This window comes from Hyperolius riggenbachi, chromosome 1 (assembly GCF_040937935.1).
Source record: "Hyperolius riggenbachi isolate aHypRig1 chromosome 1, aHypRig1.pri, whole genome shotgun sequence".
NCBI lineage: Eukaryota > Metazoa > Chordata > Amphibia > Anura > Hyperoliidae > Hyperolius > Hyperolius riggenbachi.
The window spans coordinates 25,950,635-25,971,238 of NC_090646.1; the positions used below are offsets into that span (position 1 = coordinate 25,950,635).

Here is a 20,604-nt window from a genome sequence, read left to right on the forward strand (position 1 = left end):
CACTACATTCTGAAGCTCACTTTCCCACTATACCACCACCAACACTACATGCTGAAGCCAGCCTAGCATGTACCATTATGATATATCCAAGAGAAAAATGAGCTTGCTTAAAGATTTGTAGGCTTTCAAAAGCCAGCTTACAATGAGCTCTCTCTCTCTCTCTAGGACTTGATGCCATTGAAGTTTATTTTCAGCTTGAAACCATCAACGGATACCAGCAGAATTTCACAGGCAATTTCGGAATTCTGCCGTATTGAAAAAGCAATTCAATTCCAACTAAATGGAATGGAATGACCAATTTCCGCCCAAAATTGTGGAAAATACAAATGCGGTGACCATCCCTACTAGAGAGCGAGAGAGATGAATCTACATGGCTATCTGGGGTTCTCTTTGGACAACTGTTGAACACATAAGGCAAAGCCATGCCTGGGTGGGCTTGAACCACCAACCTTGTAGTTAACAGCCAAGCACACTTACCAATTGTGTCACAGAGACTGTGTACCACAAGGACCGTGCACGCAGTTGCTGTTGAATGATTTTATGTGTGTCTTTTGGAGAAAGGAAGTAAGTCTGCTCCAAGACATTTCAGCATGTAGTGTTGGTGGTATAATGGTTAGGATAGCAGCCTACAGAGCTGTAGGCCTGCGTTCTATTCCCGACCAATGTGAGTTGACTTTTGACATACTACAAAGTGCCTGATCAGGGAGGTACTGTCAATAGTGTTTATGTTTTTTTGTTGATGTTGTGTTTTTCATTTTTCTTTATGTATTTGTCTAGGGAAGACAATGGGAAGCCTCAATTATTCTAATGGCTGCTCCCCCACCACTCATGTTGGCAACGATCAACATTGCCTGCGTTAAAACCCTTAGGGCTCGAAAATTGGCTTTCTCGATTCTGGCCGGCTTTGATGCCGATATTTTCTTCCTGCAGGAGATTAAGCTCACCTCTGTGGCTGACCTCTGGTTGGCTGAGAGGGACTAGTGATCTGGTCCGAGCTATTGGTCTCTTGCGGGAGAGCCTGGTAGTGGTGTGGCAGTTCTGTTTAGGACTAACATGGTAACAGGCCGGCGAGTAATTGAGGTAGAGATGGGAAGGTGTTTGGTCCTGGACATCTGTGTGAGGGGGCAGGACCTCCAGCTTATTAATATCTATGCCAGCCCCAGGTCCTGTGGGGAGAGGAAACACAGATCAGGCCTTTCCTTTTTTGCGCCTACACTGTGATCTTTGGTGGTGATTTTAACACCGTCACTAGGGTTAGGGACAGGTCAAGTACCAGGGTCCATGTAGGCATTGACAGTAGGTGACGGGTGTTTAGTTAGATTGGTTGGTAAGGCCAATCTGGTGGATGTGCACATTCGCCATTCACCAGATCTCACAGAGTTCACTTTTGCTAGAGGTAGGCATAGGAGTAGAATAGATAGGTTTTTTTGTTTCTGAGAGTTTCACCTCCTCAACTCCTGGGTTGTTGGCAGTGGAATTCTCTGATCACCCTATTCTGTTGGTGTGTTTTAATACTTCAGATGCTCCTCCCAGGGGTTGGGGTATTTGGAGGTTGAATTTGTTCCTGCTGCTGGAGGGTGAGGTAAGACAATCCTTTGAGGAGTTTTTTCATGCACAGGTTTCCATCTTGGTCTGTTTCAACAATAGGTCTGAGTGGTGGGAAGTGATCAAGAAATGTGATGTTAGACTTTTTAAGGGTCTAGCGATTGGTAGAAGTATTGATAAGAACATTGCTTACTGACAACTGAGGGAGAGGTTGAATTTTCTCGTCTCTGAGGGCGGAGATCCAGGAAAGATCTCTGAGGTCAAACTTTGCCTCAAGCAGCAGCAGTATGACTGGCTGACTTCTTTGGTTCTGGAAAGGGATCATGGCAAATACCACTCGCCTGACCCTTACCAGAGCTACAAACAAAGTTCAGCGCTTAAGACGGTCAATGGTCTCAGAAATGGATCGGGGTCTCTGGCAAAGTCCAGATCAGAGATCTTGTCCATTGCTAGAGGGTTTTATGATGATCTGCTTGGAGAAAAGCCACTTGATCAGACGAGAATGGAAGACTTCTTGGCTACTACACCGGGTTTAGGAAATGAGAATGTTTCTGCCATAGATCTGACAGAAGAGGTCACTATAGAGGAAGTAGCGAAGGCCATTGGTGGTCTCGCACCTAAAAAGACCCCAGGTACAGATGGGTTGACGGCTGAGTTCTACAAGGCTTTCACATCCATCTTGGCCCCTCAATTGGCTGGAGTCTTCAACGACTGTCTTGCTGAGGGCCAGTTACCGCCCTCCATGAGACAATCTGCAGTGATCCTTTTCTCAAAAGGTCGTGATCCTGAGATGACTGAGAATTGGTGTCCCATCAGCCTTCTCAATGTTGACAAGAAGATCCTGGCAAAAGTTTTGTTCTGACGTCTGTCCCAGGTAATGGACGTGCTTTCTCGCCATCAGCACTGCTCTGTTTCAGGGAAGTAGTACACCCTCAGCACTCTTGGCTGTCCGGGAAGTCCTGGAACGGTGCAGGGCTGAGGGTTGGGGAAAATACCTGCTAATGCGTTGGACCAGTTAAAGGCTTTTGATCGAGTCAACCACAAGTACCTGTGGCTTCTATTTAGCTTCTGTGGTTTGCAGGGGAGGTTTGTTGATTGGTTGCAAACATTGTTCAAAGGGGCTGAAAGTTTCATGCTCATCAATGGATGGGTAGGCTAGCCTTTTGAGGTGAGTACTGGGGTCTGCCAGGGTTGTCCTCTGAGTTCTCTGCTGTATGTGTTTGCAATCAACCTCTTCGTGAGAAGGCTAGAGGGTAGTGCACTCGGTGGGGTTCCAGTGGGCATCCCTGGTGTCTTGCCTCTGAAGGTGCTGGCCTATGCCGATGACGTTACTGTGGTGGTCTCAAAGGCAGAGGAGGCGGTGGTGGTTGCCGAAGAGATCAGCCGGTACTCATTGGCATCTGGTTCGAAAATCAATCCGGATAAGTGTGAAACTTTCTGTATGGGTAAGGATGGAGAGTCCTTTGTACTTCCTGGTTCCTTCCCTTTGCCTCAGCCTGAAATTAAGATCCTTGACATCAAATTCAGCCCAGGTGATTATGGCCTGCGAAATTGGGAAAGCAAACTCGAAGATGTCAGCGTGAAAGTAGCATGTTGGAAGAGTTGGAGTTTGAATCTTAGGGAAAGGGTTGACTTGATCAAGACCTACCTGGTACCAGTCATGTTGTACGTTAGCTACGTTGCTATTTTGCCAGCATCCCTGTATAGCAGGATCAACATCTTGTTCTTTCAGATGTTATGGGAGAATAGGATGAACCCTGTGCGTAGGAACATTACCTTCAAAACTAGGTGGGAGCGTGGCATAGGGATGGTAAACCCAATCATTTTTTTTCTCTCTGATCTATATTAAATACAACATGCTCGCAGAGAGACCGCCAAGTTGGGTTGGAATTTTTCAAGCTTGGTGTGAGCCTTTCCTTAGAAGTTGGAAGAGCAGTGGCCTAGTGAAAGGCTGAGGGAACGTCATAGCTACTTTCCGACCTATGTTGCACCTTGTATGAAGAAACTGCTGCAGTGGGGATTGACGGTGGAGGACATCACATCAGTCAAGCGGAAAGCCCTCTGGGTGGTGGACTCCTACTATCATGACACACTGGCCTTGAGGGATTGCTCAGGCACAATTCTGGAGGAGGGGTTGCGAGTGCCTAACTCGTCAGGCATCCCGAACAAATTGTGGGTAATCGCCTGGCTTACCTTCCAGGGCAAGCTCTATGTTGGAGGGAACATGAAGTGTTGGTGTAATAGATAGCCGAGATGCCGGCGCAGCGGTGAGCGGCATGGCAGCTGTCTCCGCATATCAGCCGGCGGCCTCCGCCGCACAGTTACATGTTGGAGTATTGCCTGGTCCCTCAGTTGCACATAGACTGAGGGCTACGTGCGCGTGCGCCAGGCGACGGGACCTTTATGCGAATAGAAGGGGAGTCAGCTGATCGGCCAGTCAGCTAACTCCAGCAGTGCGCCTGATTGGCTGAGTGACTGGGCGGCGCTGTGGAGCGCTCTCAGTATATATAGGACCTGCCTGTCAGTTGCTCCTCGTCTGCTGTTGCATATGCTACGTGTTAGCACTCAGACCTTAGTCAGATCCCAAAGTGTGCTAGAACCAGCAGATTCTGTTGATAGCTTAAAGAGAACCTGAGGTGTGTTTAAAGAATGTTATCTGATTACAGAGGCTGGATCTGCCTATACAGCCCAGCCTCTGTTGCTATCCCAAACCCCACTAAGGTCCCCCTGCACTCTGCAATCCCTCATAAATCACAGCCTTGCTGTGAGGCTGTGTTTACATCTGTAGTGTCAGTCTCAGCTGCTCCCCCGCCTCCTGCATAGCTCCAGTCCCTGCCCCCGTCCCTTCCCTCCAATCAGCAGGGAGAGAAGGGATGCAGGCGGGGACTGGAGTTCTGCAGGAGGCGGGGAGAGCAGCAGACTGACACTATAGAGATAAACACAGCCAGCTCTGACAAGCTGTTTGTCAGTAGTGTGATTTATGAGGGATTGCAGAGTGCAGGGGGACCTTAGGGGGGTTTGGGATAGCAACAGAGGCTGGGCTGTATAGGCAGATCCAGCATCTGTATGCAGATAATATTCTTCAAACCCACCTCGGGTTCTCTTTAAAGTACTAAATGAACTCTAGTATTTGTTATGACCTTCTGCTAGCCTTGATTACTCTTCTGCCTACTGATTCTGTGCTTCTGCCTATCTGATCCTGTTGCCGACTCAGCCTGAATACTACTCTGATCTTGCCTCCTGTCTTTGTACCACATCTGTCTGTCTGTTGCCGAATCTGCTCGTCTGACTCTCCTGCCCTCACCAGAGAACTTAGTCCCTGCTGAGGAATTTTCAGTACAGTTTGATCGCCTGCTCCACAGGTGATCAGTAACTGCAGTATAGTCTTAATCACCTGCTCCTCAGGTTATTGATAGCTGCAGTACAGTCTTAATCACCTGCTCCTCAGGTGACTAGTAGCTACAGTACAGTCCTTATCACCTGCTCTTCAGGTGATTAGGAGCTGCAGTACAGTCCTGATAACCTGCCCCTCAGGTGATCTCCCGCTGCAGTAAAGTCTGAATCACCCACTCCTCGGGTGATCAGTACCCTTTGTCTTACTGTGCATCACCCGCTCCTTGGGTGAAATGTATCTCTGGTTCATCTGCATCTCCAGCTTGCTAGAGTGCTGATTCCTGTGTTCAATAGAGATATCCTCCTCTACCAGCTCCTCTGGGGAAGTGGGTATCTCTATCTGCATTACTGTTGCACCAAACACATTACTATACATCTGGTTAACTTGTGTCGCTATACTAGCATTATTGGTGATTCTGCAGATCACCACATAATCAGGTATAGCATCTGTATTATTGGTGATACTGCAGATCACCAATAATCAGAAAATCTGTTCTTGCTGACACAAATTGTTACAGTCGGAGGGTGGTCGATCGTGTCTGTCCTCAAGGGTGTGGTGTTGAGGAGGACATGTACCACTTTCTGATGTCGTGTCCTTTAAATGTAGAAGTGTACAAACAGGTAGGTGGGTCCCTCAATATCCCATTCTTGGAGCGTCTTAGTTATGCTGAGTGGGCATATGGAGCCTTCAACCAATGCCAGGGTTTTGATTTGTGCACTTTGTATATAGTTAGTATAGTGGTTAGGAGACACACATGGATGGCACGGTGTGATATAGTTATTAGACAGAAAAACTTGCCTGTCCAAGTGGTGGTGAGCAACATACTGGGTGAGGTGGGGAACATCCGGTTCTTAGAGAGACAGAAGCTGGGGAGGGCAGCTTGGGTTCTTGCCTGGCAGAACATCAAGCCTCCGTGACCTGGTGGACTCTCTCTTTGGTGGGGCTTCCTATTTCTCCTCTTTTCATCTTAGTTTTTGATGTTTTTGTAATTCTATTTTGAAGAAAGGCCACAAACACAAAGGAGTTTTCCCTTTGTGTTCCTCTTACGTGTATTTGGTTGAGGGTTTTATTGTTTTATCCTCTTATTTTTTCCCCACTGTCTTTTTTTTTTTTATTTTTCAGTTTATTGTCTTGTCTTTGTTTGTCCTCAATCTTATTTGTCTGAAGGGCATAAAAGTCCCTGTGCAAATGTGTTCAAATGAAGAATAAGTTGGTGGCTTTATTTGTATGTATGTTGTAATGTAGGTGTTGTCCTTGTATTTTGGTGGCGTTTTCTGTTTTGTATTTTTTTTTTTTTGGTTAAGTCTTGTCAGTATGAATGTGGATGCTTGAGTACCTTTCTGACAGTGCCTGGCTTATGATGTATTTCAGTATGTTTATACTGTTTTGATTCTGATATTCTTGTATGAATTTGCTTCTATATTCATGTATCACACAAATGATGTATTCCTAAGTATGATGTTACTATACTCATATGTTATATTTTCTGTATTCTAAGGAAAATTTTCCTTGTATTTATGTTGTCATGAGATGATTATGTTTATCTTTTTCTGTTATGCATACTTAGGCTCCAATGAAAGCCTATGGGGGATTTTAGCACTTTTGCACCCCTGTAACACCCCTGGAGTGCAAGTACAATAATATGCCTTCTACCTGCATGCGACATGTCGTGAGATTCAGACTTTGCTAACGGCCATGGCTGTGACTTTGGCGTACATCAAAAAAGGGCGTCGGGAAAAAAGGGCGCGTGGTGTAAACAATAAGCAGTATTATCGTTTATAAAAATATTGTGTAGAATTTCGTTTACAAATAGTGTTTTAAGAATTTATAAATCATTAAATAATGTGTATGAAATCGGCAATTCTTAAAACGTTAATCTTCCCTGTTTCTAAACTGAAACTTATAATTACGTTTGTTAAAAAAACAGTAATATTTGTTTAAACATTATAATTATATATTGTTATGGATAATCTTGATTTATCGTTTATTATTTAAATAATAAAATGTGAAAATATTGTTTATAACATAGATATTAATATAAGTACATTCATAATAACTGTTGATTAGTATAATTAAAATTGTACTAAAACTATACCTAACCCTAATCTCACACAGAACCCTCCCTGTACCTATCCCTAACCCCTAGACCCCCTGGTGGTGCCTAAACCTAAGACCCCGCTGGTGGTGCCTAAACCTAAGACCTCCCTGGTGGTGCCTAAAATGAACCACCCCAAAGCCCTCCCTGTACCTATCCCTAACCCCTAGACCCCCTGGGGTGCCTAAACCTAAGACCCCCCTGGTGGTGCCTAAATCTAAAACCCCCCTGGTGGTGCCTAAACCTAAGACTCCCCTGGTGGTGCCTAAACCTAAGACCCCCCTGGTGGTGCCTAAACCTAAGACTCCCCTGGTGGTGCCTAAACCTAAGACCCCCCTGGTGGTGCCTAAAACTAACCACCCCAAAACCCTCCCTGTACCTATCCCTAACCCCCAGACCCCCTGGGAGTGCCTAAACCTAAGACCCCCCTGGTGGTGCCTAAACCTAAGACCCCCTATGGATAATAATGTTTTACAAACATTAATAAATAAAACATTTATATAAAAAAATTTAAATGATTTTTTTGGGTGGATAATAATGTTTTAGAAATGTCTTACAAATTGTGATTGTGTAAGGTGAGGCGGCTGTTTCCGCGTCCAGCATGGCGTCACAACGCGGAAAAAACGCTGCATGCCGCATAGGCAGTGCGGCGGAATCCACATTGATAACGGCGGAATCCGCATCAGAGGTGGCCCCCGCACTAGATACATTGCATGACAGTACTGGTGTGGCTGGGACTGATGGTCCACCAAGATTCAGACTTACACGCACGCGAGCACAGAGGCAGAGTTTAAATAACTGTTAGAAGGGAGTCGGCTGACCAGCTGGGTCAGCTGACAATTTCCACTGCTCTCATTGGACCAGCAATTAGGGAGGTCCTGGAAAGGTCCTAGAGTATATATACTGCTGGTTGTTCACTTGCTCTTTGTCTGGCGTGCGATCACATATGTGGGAGCACCCAGATCCGTAGTCAGATCCGCAAGTGTGCCGGGACCAGCTGGAGCTGTAATCCTACACTTAGCTAGATTCTGTTGATAGCTAAAGTACTAGTTTGATTGTGATTATCTGTTATGACTTTTGCCTGCCTTGACTACCCTTCTGAACTCTGATCTTGTACCTCGATATTTCTGTTACTCTGTTGCCGAACCCCGGCTCGTTCCTTGACTCTGCTTCTTCCTCCTGATTTTGTACCCCGATATATCTGATACCCCGTTGCTGAACCCTGCCTGTACTTTGACTCCGCCTTTGCCTCCTGATCTTGTACTTTATCTGTCCGTGTGTGTACGACCTGGCTTGTCCGACGTCGAGAACCGACCTTACTGTTAGAGGCGGTTCCTCACTCTGTTAGTAATCCTTCCTCCTGAAGGTTACTTCCAGTCTGTCCTTCCTACTGTCAGTCTGACTCCTCCCGTCTTGGAGAGCTCAGGTCTGCGGAAGGAATCTGTGCAGTACCCCTTGCTGCACTGAGGCCTAGTCCTCTAAGTGTTACTGTTACACCTAACACTACACTCTACTCAGGTGAACAGAGGTTAGCTAGTATATCGGATTATCAGTGATACTGCAGATCACGTATAATCTGGTATACATCTGTATTCCCAGTGATTCTGCAGATCACTGGTAATCAGATCCTCTCTGTGCTTCACCGATCGTTACAGATTGTAAAACATATATTAAAATTTATGTTACGTACTGATTGCTGTATTTTGTGAATAATAATGTTTTACAAACAGTAAGAATGAAAATGTTAAATCATGTTTTAATTAAACAGGATAAATATGTTTAGTATCTTTATAAACGTTATTCGTCACGGGCTCATTTTGTAAAGTAAAATCATCACAAGCACAGTTATAAAACCTTAAAAATCTCCGGGCGCCATTTGTAAAACGTTAATAATCTGCGGCGCTTTTTTTTCCCTGTTCGGCGCACATTAAACAATGTTTATAATGGGAGTGAATGAGGCGCCCTTTTTGTCCACTGGTCTCATGCGCCCAAATCTCCTGCTTCCGTGACTTTGTACCCCTATACTCATTTCTCTTGGGATGGGGGTGGGCATCTGGGGTCCCCTTCTTAAAGGGGACTACCAGATGCACCATGAACCCCCTCCGGGGAGTCATTGCCCCATCCCCTCCTGGGGCACCGGAGGTGGGAAAGAGCCCCTTGTCCATGGATTGGACAAGGGCTCGGGGGGAGAGGGGAAGGCTTGACCGCCCCTCTCCCCCGGAGCCCCCCATAATATGGACCATGCGGACTGGTATAGCTCAGGGTGCGAAGCCCCAGTTGGCCAGGGCTCCGCATTCTGGCTATCCCAGCCTGCATGGGGGACAAGGGGTTACAGAGGCTCGGGAGGGGGGACCCCAAGCCATTTTTTTAAAAAATTTCCCACAATCATAACATTCCCCAAAAATAAAAATGTGTATTTAATGTTTTTAAATATTGTTTCCCACTATATTTTTAACATATCCTGCAAATTTGGTATTGCTAGGAGGTAAGGGGCCTTTGCTATTAACTGCTGGGAAATATTTCCCACGATCTGTCATTGACCGGCATTTAAATGTATCGTTTCTTTCTTTGAAATTTTAAAATCAATTTTCTCAAAAAGTATAAGCTCTTTTTGAAAAAAAATGTTTCCCCTTGCTCCCACTTTTCTTCTTAACTTAACCTGCAAATTTGGTGATTCTAGCATTTAAGGGTGCTTTGCAATTAACCCTTAAATTTGGCGGGTTTTAAATCACAAATTTGCAATCACGGCCAAGTTTTCCCCTGACCCGGATCCGAATGAATCCACCCGAATCTAATTAGAGTCCACCCGAATCCATTTCGAACCGTGCGAATCCGAATATGACCCGGACCCGAATTCGAATGAACGCAAATAGAATTTGGGTACATTCGAGCATCACTGCTCTTGTCCACTGCTATATCTAGTTTATCTGGTGGAAGGGGTGGAAGAGGCCACTGGATAGTTGTAGCTATGTGGCAGCTGTTGAGCACCCGTAAATCACTGTGCCAGGAGACATATGTTCCATATTGCACCCCCTTAGCTACGCCTCTGCATTACATCTCAGGTAATATGGTCCAGGGATGAGCAGAAACTACGCCAGTGTGAATTTACGCATCATAGTTCGTAGGTGAAGTTTCAAAACTATGCTTACGAATTTATGCATAGCGAAGAACAGCTACGCATAGCTACGCCCGCTATGCGTAGTTAACATGTGTATTGCGTAGTGAACTACGAATGCGTTATTTGCGGCTATTTTTCCGCGTGCGATTGTATGCTTACAAATTTACGCATTGAAAAGGGGATTGTACGCATAGAAGAGGTCCCGGTGTAAGCATTTACAGAGGAATTAATGCGTAACATTTTCTGCATATGAGCATAAGCATCTGCATACACTACGCTTCACACTACACGTAATTGCGTATTTTAACGCGTAGTCTACGAAATGCATACAAAGAGAATATTTGATTTTTAAGCCATAGTGTGACGAAGCTTAATTGCGTAAAACTATGCATAGTTCCAGCGTAGCGAAGTTGGCTGACTACGACCATCCCTTATGGTCCTTTGCCATTATCCTGCTATCATTACATATTGCTGAAATGACACAACATGATACAACTGCAATAGCTAAGTTTGTATTTCCACAAGCTGAAGTCAATGTTAAACACCACCATATTTTATCGGTATAACCATAACAAGCTTTTATATCAATCTGGTCTACATTACATGTTATTCATTTTTAGATTACAATCTGACAAGGGATCCAAACTACAACTAATACATCATCCTTGTATGTTTTCCTAGTTCAGTTTCCTCTGTGATTTGTCTTCAACAAGACCGGTTTCATGTTTAACTCTGGCCTTAGGAGAATTATGTATAATTTAGGAAAAAATATACAACCTAAAAGTCCAGCATTTGAAGCCAGTATGGCAAATATCTCCACAGCCACCATGTATTTTCCTTTAGTGCTGAGATAGGCCGGCATCATGGCAATCCAGACACTGCAGAACACCAGCATGCTGAACGTGATGTACTTGGCCTCATTAAAGCTGTCCGGTAATGTCCTCACCATGAAAGCCAGAAGAAAACTCACAGCTGCCAGGAATCCCATATAACCCAACATGGAGTAGAAGCCAGTCACTGACCCCTCATTACACTGAATGATGATCTTCTCAGGAACAGAGAACATGTCATACTCCTGATATGGTGGAGACACTGATAACCAGATAACACAGGTCAGAACTTGGACAGAAGAACATGTTAGTATAACATAGTTAGACAATTTTTGGCCAACCCACTTTTTCCAGGGGCTGCCAGGTTTTGTAGATTTGAAAGCAATGCAGACTGTGATAGTTTTGGCCAGAACACAGGAGACAGAAATTGAGAAGACAATTCCAGATGATGTTTGTCTTATCATACAGGTTATATCAATAGGATGTCCGAGGAACAAGAACACGGAGAGGAAGCTCAGTAGGATGGAGGCCAGGAGAATGATGCTCACACTCCAATTATTGGCTTTAACTACTGGAGTATCCCGATGGGAAATAAACACTCTCAATAATATTGACGTGAGGATCAAGCCTAATAGAGAGACCAGAGAAAAGATAAGCCTCAACTGATCTTCAAATGACAAATACTCTAATGTTTTTGAAATACATGTTGTTTTCTTCTTATTTGGCCATTCTTCATCAGGACACATATGACAATATTCACTGTCTAAAGACAACAACAAATAATAATTTAACAATTAACCTCAGATAGGATAACCTGTTACCACTAGAATGAATGCAGAGCCATGTTTTTCAATCAAGTACAGAATAAATCTAACCAACTACAACTGTGGTAAACACAGTAAACAGTCATAACACACTTCGGGATAAAGGGGTTCTATTCACAAATAGCTAGTAATTTTACTGGTATCCATGCAAGTTCTGTAGCGCACTTTGCATACCTTGTGTATAGGATTGATCTGAACAGCCAAATTCTGATTTTGTCGAAAAAGCGGCTTTCCACAAGCAATTACCACATTTTTGTGTTCCAATTTTTATGTTCTGAAGGCATTTTCTATTGAAGTCAATGCGGTCAATGGTTCTATTGATGCAAAAATTGGCTTTGGAAACAAGAATTTTCAGCAAACACGGCATTAACACAATGGCTAGGAAAGTCAAAATTGGCTTCTGAAACAAGAATTTTCGGCAAACAGTGACACCAACAAAATGGCCGCCAAGGAATCCCCAGAGGCCATGTTAGAGACGAGTGGCAGAACAAGCAATTTTCCATATGCCCTGGTCCCCTGGACCCTCCATTCATGTGGAAAATGTTATAATTTAAGTAGGCCTTAGTTACTTGGCCTGAGTTTTATGTAAAAGGCTTGTCCGCAGTGTATGCCTTTAAAATCAATAGAGGTTTTGTGATGCAGGCAGAGGCATCTCAGGGTCTGCGTGTAGCAGAGGATACACGCAGATACTGAGAACATGTTCCTAAAAGAAGGCCATCGGCCTACTCTGACCTCCACGTACACCACAGGAACAGTAAACATCGACCATATTTACTAAACATCCACATTCCTGCATTTAGGTCAAATGCCTCATCTATATATATAATAGACTAAGTGCCTCAACCTTCAAACAAGAAGAAGAAGTACTTTGCATGAGAAAATTTATGCGTGATCAAACACCAAGTTTAAGGCCTCTTTTCCACGGACTGTTGAGCTGTGTGCTCAGCAAGCAGTTACCAGGCAGCAGTGAGCAGATACCAGGCAGCAACAAGCAGTTACCAGGCAGCAACAAGCAGTTACCAGGCAGCAGCAAGCAGTTACCAGGCAGCAGTGAGCAGATACCAGGCAGCAACAAGCAGTTACCAGGCAGCAGCAAGCAGTTATCAGGCAGCAGTGAGCAGATACCAGGCAGCAACAAGCAGTTACCAGGCAGCAACAAGCAGTTACCAGGCAGCAGCAAGCAGTTACCAGGCAGCAGTGAGCAGATACCAGGCAGCAGCAAGCAGTTACCAGACAGCAGCAAGCAGTTACCAGGCAGCAGCAAGCAGTTACCAGGCAGCAGCAAGCAGTTACCAGACAGAAGCAAGCAGTTACCAGGCAGCAGCAAGCAGTTACCAGGCAGCAGCAAGCAGTTACCAGGCAGCAGCAAGCAGTTACCAGGCAGCAGTGAGCAGTTACCAGGCAGCAGTGAGCAGTTGTGAGAGTTTGAGAGCCATTTCACTGCCTATTCACAGTCCATGGAAAAGAGGCCTTACCCTAGCAAGTCTGACATTGCAAATCTGGCCTAATTGGATATTCATGAGGCAATGCTCATGCAAATGCATGCACAAACCAATACCACAAAGCAGTCACCCTGCTACATGCTACATTAGCACTATCCGGCTTAGTGCACACCAGAGCGGTTCGGCAGCGTTTTGCGATCCACTTGTGGCTGCAGATACGCTTGGGTAATGTATTTCAATGGGCTGGTGCACACCAGAGCGGGAGGCGTTTTGCTGAAACGCATACTCCCGAGGTGAGGCATTTTTTTTGATTTCGGATGCGTTTCTGCCTCAATGTTAAGTATAGGAAAAACGCAAACCGCTCTGAAAAACGGCAGTTTAGAGCGGTTTTGTAGGCGTTTTTGTTACAGAAGCTGTTCAGTAACAGCTTTACTGTAACAATATATGAAATCTACTACACCAAAAACGCATTACAAAACCGCAAAATGCTAGGTGAAATGCTACAGAAAAATAAGAAAAAGCGTTTCAAAATCTGCTTGCATTTTGCGGATCTGCTAGCAGTTTTTGGTGTGCTCCAGGCCTCCAGGAGCACCACGGGAAGGATTACCAATGCCCCCTTTTTATACAACTGGGGGGACCGCAGGGTCCCAGGCTCTCTCACTGCCTGGAAACCACAGCAGCACCCCAGAGGGGGAGGCTGGGTGGCGTGGACGACCCCCCCCCCCCCCCCCAAGTTTGGCCAGCGCCGGGGAGAGCCGTCTGCACCCACCTACCAATAATAAAAACAGGCACTTACCTTAACGTCCATTGCGTTCTGCTACATGCGCATTAATTTGGGGGCACCACATAAGAAAGGAGAGAAGCATGGGTCACCCCGAGCTTTAGAGCTCAGGGCTGGCTCACATACAGCACTCCAGAGGGGGGGGGGGAGGACAGGCGCACTCACTCCAGGGTTCACACCACCGGAGCAAGCCATCCACCACCTGCCTCCAAAGGATACAAACTGCACAAAATGCTTTCCATGAGAAAATTAATGCGCATGTAGCAGAACCCAATGGACGTTAAGGTAAGTGGCTGTTTTTAATATTAGGAGGTGGGTGCGGACGGCTCTCCCCTGCGCTGGCCACGCTTGGTGGGGGGGGCAGCTGCGCCACCCAGCCTCCCACTCCGGGGTGCCGCTGTGGTTCCCAGGCAGCGAGAGAGCACTTTGCAGTATTGGTTTTTTGACCCTGCATAGTTTGGCATGCGAAAGCAAATGCATATTTGCATGAGCATTGCCTCATGAATAGCCAATTAGGCCAGATTTGCAAAGCCAGACTTGCTAGGGTTAAACTTGGAGTTTGAGCACGCATACATTTTCTCATGGAAAGCCTACTTCTTCTTGCTTCAAGGTTGAGGCACGTACTCTATTAGATAGATAGATGCGGCGTATGCTACGACGCGGGTTGGCTAGTTGATTATTAATCAAGTAGGTGGGTATGATGACACCACGAGTGGGTCCACCAATAATCTGATCTAGGGGGTGGCGAAGATGATGTCATATTTAACTCTTTCCTAGTCGGTATTAAACCCGGAGTGAGCGATGGAGAGAGCATTCTGCTTCTTCCTTCCGCACTAGCTCGCGAGGCCGACTGGGACCTCTAAGCATGTTCTTCCTTTCTGTAATCTGATATAATGTATGCTGTACATAGGTAGTTTAGTGTAACGTAGTTAGGAAGAAGGTACCTGATTGACTTCAGCAGGGAGTCTAATCACGAGCTTGTAACGCAACATGAAGATTGGCATGGCTAGGATATGATGAATGTATCTATCTGTATTCCTGTTTCCTGAATAAATAACGTTGAAGAAGCCTGAGAAAGTCTATCTCCTGTTTGCTGTGTGGCAAGTCAAGTGATCTCACAGTCTGTGAGACGGTTGTGTCGAAGCAAGGTGATATAAGAACAGTTTATAATAATAATGGCAGTATTTGTATAGCGCCTTTCTCCTGTCGGACTCAAAGCACTTGTGAGGCAGCCACTAGAGTGCACTCAGTAGGCAGTAGCAGTGTTAAGGAGACTTGCCCAAGAAACTCCTTACTGAAATAGGTGCTGGCTTACTGAACAGGCAGAGCCGAGATTTGAACTCAGGTCTCCTGTGTCAGAGGCAGAGCCCTTAACCATTACACTATCCAGCCACTGCTTATAACAGAAAACAACTTGTTCTGCCACTTTAGTGTGGCCTCTGGGGTCCAGGGAATACCCCGCAGGCCATTTTGTTGACATCACTGTGGGACAAAAATTCTTGTTTTAGAAACCAACTTTCACTTTCCTAGCCATTGCGTTAATGCTGTGTTTACTGAAAATGATTATTTTCTGAAGCCTAGTTTCACATCACTAGAACAGAACACATAACTCAAAACAGTCTAGTTACCAATATTTTCGAATTCAATCAGAATGGTTGAATTCCAATGTGAAAATCAGAACTGTCCCAATGCTGATCTCTACTTGTGTAACTTGTGTTACATACAGTAGGTAACACATGCTTTGATGCTAAGGTATGTGTTACACTACTTATTTAATGTGGATTAAAATAGCAACATGTGCATTGCCTACATAACACAAGTTGAGCTATGCATCCACACCAGGTTACATCACTTGTGTACCGGAAATACAGTACCTGTAAAATTGCAATGTACTGTTTGCACGCAGTGATTTTTCCGTCTTTTAGTGAATATAGCCACATTTATCTTACCATCTATTTGGGGCGGGGTTACTATAAGATATAAAGCTGCTGTCATTGAGAATTAATATGACTTACTGCTGTTGAAACACTAATAGATTCTATGCATTGGAGGTTTGGCACGACTGGAAAAAAAAATGTCATCATTGAAAACAAAGTAGAGTCCACCACCATGGATGTCCTTGATTGCAGAATACGAGTCATTTGTTTGGCAATCTGAAAGGCTGACAATGCCCTTGATAGGGGTTTTTTCAAGGTTTGCTGTGATCACTATCACTGGTATCAGCTCTCTGTTAAGGGGCCCATACACCTGACGATTTTCCCGCCGATACCCAGCAGATTCGATCACTGTGATCGAATGTGCTGTGAAATCGTTGCGCAAACGCTGACCGAACGATCGATTTCCGACCGAAATCGATCGTTCCCGCCAATCCATCCATGCGGAAGATTTTGCTCGATTGCCGGCGGGTCAGGAGTGCGTCGATAGCGGCATTCGAATGTCCGACGACTGACGCTACCGGCAATACATTACCAATCCGGCCGGCGCATATCCCCGCTGTCCCCGCTGCTCTTCTCCGCTGGGCTCCAAGTCTGGCAGACTTCACTTCTTCCTGTCCCAGCAGGAAGTTTAAACAGTAGAGCGCCCTCTACTGTTTACACTTCCCCGGTTAGGAAGTGAAGTGGAGCTGGAGGAGCCGAGCGCGAAGAAGAAGACAGCGGAGACCAGGGGAGTCGCGCCGGCCAGATCAGGTAATGTATGCGGGGGGGGGGGGGGGGGGGGCAGCGGCAGCTTCATAGACGGTGTATCAATTTCATGCTGAAGTTGATTCACAATCTGTTTGCAGTAAAGGCAGCCATACGATCCCTCTCTGATCAGATTCGATCAGAGAGGGATCTATCTGTTGGTCGATCTGATGGCAAATCAACCAGTGTATGGCCGCCTTTAGGAACATTACCACATTTTTACCTGATGGTGGCAGTATTTCTATGAACTTTTACTGAAAAAAAACAAACATTTCTTTGTTATAGCTGATATAAATACTGCAATTTGTCTACTTCCTGCTTTCATGGAAGGCGACATATGTTTAACCTCATGTATTTACAAATTAGTTGCTCTACCATGGCATTTAGCTGACACAGTGGATAGATCAAATCACAACTTGTGATTAGTCACAGATGAGGGGGAATTAGACTAAATTAGGCTAAACTCTCTAAATACATACAGGGTGCATTTCTCTATGTTTTTTTTCTGTCCAGTGCAAGAGTCCAGGTCCACTTAAACTAACTAGCAGGTGGGTCTTGCTTATTTAAGACCTTGTCAAGGACTCAGGCCCTGCCAGATTATTTTGGTAGCTCCAAGTGATGCTATCTGAACAATCATGCTTTTGGTCTGGTTCCCTGTACCTATTCTGCTGGTTTGTCCCCCTTTGTTTTGACTATTGCTATTGCCTCTAGTGACTTATTAGCCTTATAAAATTTGAGAGAAATGCTTATCATGCAGTCAGGGCAATAAATGGGTTTGATCCTTCATCACCTAAGATTACATTAGTCATAATAGTTATAGTTTTGATAAAATGATAATGATGGTCATTGACCTTTTAGCGGCCAAATAAAGTTTACTTTATTTGACTGCAGGGCCAAATTTTTCCTGCTGCTGGGGAAGTGTGCCTCCCTCAGCCCGGCAGTCTTGGCAGGGTGTGCAGAGTGGGCGGCACAGAGCTTTTATAGTTATCTGTTCGGACGGCTGGATTGGCTTCCTCCACCGTGGCAGTGATGTAACCCCAACAGGTCTTCTCAGTTCCGATCGCATCATATAACACGTGATCGGGATCCGGGAGACCGTGTCAGTGTTACAGCGCCACCCAGTGGTGGAAGATGGGTGATGGAAGAGTCTCTCCCATCTCTTCCATCACACCTTTTCCACCCCCAGGTGGGGCTGTAACACTGACATGGTCTTCTGAATGTCATATTATGTGATCAGAAGGGATCAGGACCCAGAAGACATGTCGGAAGTTCAGAGCCACCGGTGCAGGAAGAGAAGAAGCCATCTGGAACAGATGACTGTAACTGCTCCCTGCAGCCCACTCAGTTTTGTGAGGAGGCACTTGAGGAAGGTCCTTTGGCTTGTGTTGGGGGTGTGTAGGTTAACTAGTGTGCAAATCTGGTTGTTAATAGTACAGATAAGGACAATGTATCCTTCCCCATTCATCTCTGATTTTTTTGCTCAATAGTGACCATTAAACGGTCATTAAATAGTCATGAAATGAGATAAGAACCCCACATTTCTGCTTAGTAAAATGATTCATTATAACCAGGTCGTATAAGGGGTGTTTGAGTATGGGAGCTTTCTCCTGGGGAAATGAGCCTCTTGTATGAAGAGTATATTGGCATGTAGGGAGTTAGCGTCTTTCCAAGCCACATACATTTTTGAAGGGAGCATTGAGACCATGGGCCTTAATAGACACCTTTTTAGTGCCATAGTTAGGGATTTGAATCTACTTTAGCGATAGAGTTTTCAAGGATGCATAAAGCTTCATGGGATAGACAGAAAACACAATGACATAGCAATAGGAGGTGCAGAGGTTGCGACCGCACCTGGGCTCCTAGATCAGAGGGGCCCACTGGGGCACTACTTTATCAATCTTATTAGCTTTTCATTGTTACTATGCTGGCAATGAACACCTTTATATGTGCATTGAATAGTAGTAATCCTTAATTAATGATTGCCTTACTCATATTACAACCCTCTGAAACTGTCCTTGGTAGGTTTTGGGGCTTCATATCACTTAAAACTTGCACTCGGGCCACAAGCTCCTTAGTTACACCCCTGGTAAAACAGTTGCAAGTGGTTGGCAGAACAAGTGGACAGAGTAGGGATTTGAGAATAATCCTACTAATATTATAAATAGGAACATTCGAATGTTTGGATGCTTGTTACTCAATCACGCAAAAACTGCTGAACGGATTTGAATGAAATTTGGCACACACATAGTACATTACCTAGAATAACACATAGGATACATTTTATTCCCATAACACAAAGTGGGTGGAGACAAATACAAATGTCACTGGGAAATGTAAACTGCAGCCATTCTTACACTGTTAATGGTAGGGTTCTCAAACTTTGCACAGTTGGTCACTGGGTGATTGGGATTAATATTCAGACAAGTGGGTGGAGCCTACAAAAGCCAATAAAATCACCTATTGATTTTCAAGGGAAATATTTAATTGCTCTCATTCTTGCACTGTTAATGGCACAAGTCTCAAACCTGTTACAGTTGGCCATTGGATGATTGGGGTTAAAATTCAGAAGATTGGGTGGAGCCACAAACTGCCATTCAGGGTTGTTTAATTTCAATGCAAATTATTGATACCAAAGACTGCAAAGCTCACAAACTAGGTCATTGAGTAATTGTGTGTTAGGGTTAAAAAAAAAAAAAAAAACTAGGTGGAGCTAACACCAGCCAAATGCTGCTGTGTGGGGAGAAATGGTGCCAAGAGCGGTTTTCATGGGTGCTCTGACATCAGGAGAGTGGCAGGGTGCTCAGCACAGTAGCAGCTGTGGATCATTGACTACAAAAGCATGTTGGGTTGCCCAATACTGCAGCTGTGGTGAGTGGCAGGTCCAAAAGAGGTTCATCTGGAGCTGTGAGAGTGGTGAGGTGCCCGGCAATGTAGCAGTGAGTGTGGCAGACATTGGGAGATTGTGCCCGTCATTGTAGCAGTGAAAATTGGGAGTGTGTTTGGGTACCTGCCAATGCATTGGTGAGTATGGCCTATTACATGGTAGAGAGATGTTGTGTTATGATACTAACAGACAGCTCCCAAGCAAAAAAAAACCTCAAATGAGATTGCCCAACAGGAAGAAGCAATGCTCAGGCAAATCCTTATTATTTTCGTGAGCAAGGATTTTCTTGCCCAACCCTTGCCTAGGTAAAACCAGCAATTGATATTGCCGGTAACTCCCAAGGGATGTCGGTTCTAATACAAGTCAAAGAAATATCATAGGCATGAAGGTATCTTACATATTTTAATATCCTTACTCAATTACAGTTTAAAAAAAATACATTTAATTATAATATTATGTGAACAAGAGCGTCTCACCTGTGACATTGGATATCTCTCCTTCTGCACATGGTAAACATTCATAGCAGCAGGCATGACGCCTACTACCGGGAGCTTTTCTGAACCCCGGAGGACATCTTTCATTGCATCGAGATGTAGGCACCTAAAAGGGAAAGCATTTGTAACAATCGGTGTAACACAGAGAGGATCTGATTACCGGTGATCTGCAGTATCACTGGGAATACAGATATATACCAGATTATTGATGATCTGCAGTATCACCGATAATCAGATATATAAGCTAACCTCTGGTCACCTGAGTAGAGTAAGAGTGTTTAGGTGCAACAGTAATACTTTGAGGACTGAGCCTCAGAAACAAGTACCGTACAGTAAGGAGTACTGCACAAATGCAGAATCCTTCCGTAGACCTGGACTCTCCCGGGGGAGGAGTCAGGCTGGAGGTAGGAAGGATAGAACGGGAGCGACACCCAGAAGGGGGTGTCACTAACAGATCTAGGAACTGCCTCTAACAGTAAGGTCAGTTCTCGGGGTCGGACAAGCCAGGTCGTAACC

General features: G+C 44.9%; 1 protein-coding gene across 1 annotated transcript; it reads right to left on the bottom strand.

The window, feature by feature from the left end:
- Positions 1 to 10,834: 10,834 nt before the first annotated feature.
- Positions 10,835 to 20,127, bottom strand: LOC137534361 (vomeronasal type-2 receptor 26-like). Its single transcript, XM_068256217.1, has 3 exons — positions 20,071 to 20,127; positions 12,053 to 12,206; positions 10,835 to 11,610 (listed from the first exon to the last, which is right to left on the bottom strand). The coding sequence occupies exons 1-3, from the start codon at positions 20,125 to 20,127 to the stop codon at positions 10,835 to 10,837; spliced, it is 987 nt and encodes a 328-aa protein (XP_068112318.1).
- Positions 20,128 to 20,604: the final 477 nt, after the last annotated feature.

Excerpts from the sequence above, each read along its gene's own strand:
- LOC137534361 (XM_068256217.1), bottom strand. The coding sequence starts at position 20,127 with ATGCCTGCTGCTATGAATGTTTACCATGTGCAGAAGGAGAGATATCCA. Across the intron at positions 12,207-20,070 it reads AGAGATATCCAATGTCACAG|AAGCCAATTTTGACTTTCCT; the intron begins GTGAGACGCTCT and ends TTCTTGTTTCAG. Across the intron at positions 11,611-12,052 it reads AATTGGAACACAAAAATGTG|GCTTGATCCTCACGTCAATA; the intron begins GTAATTGCTTGT and ends TCTCTCTATTAG.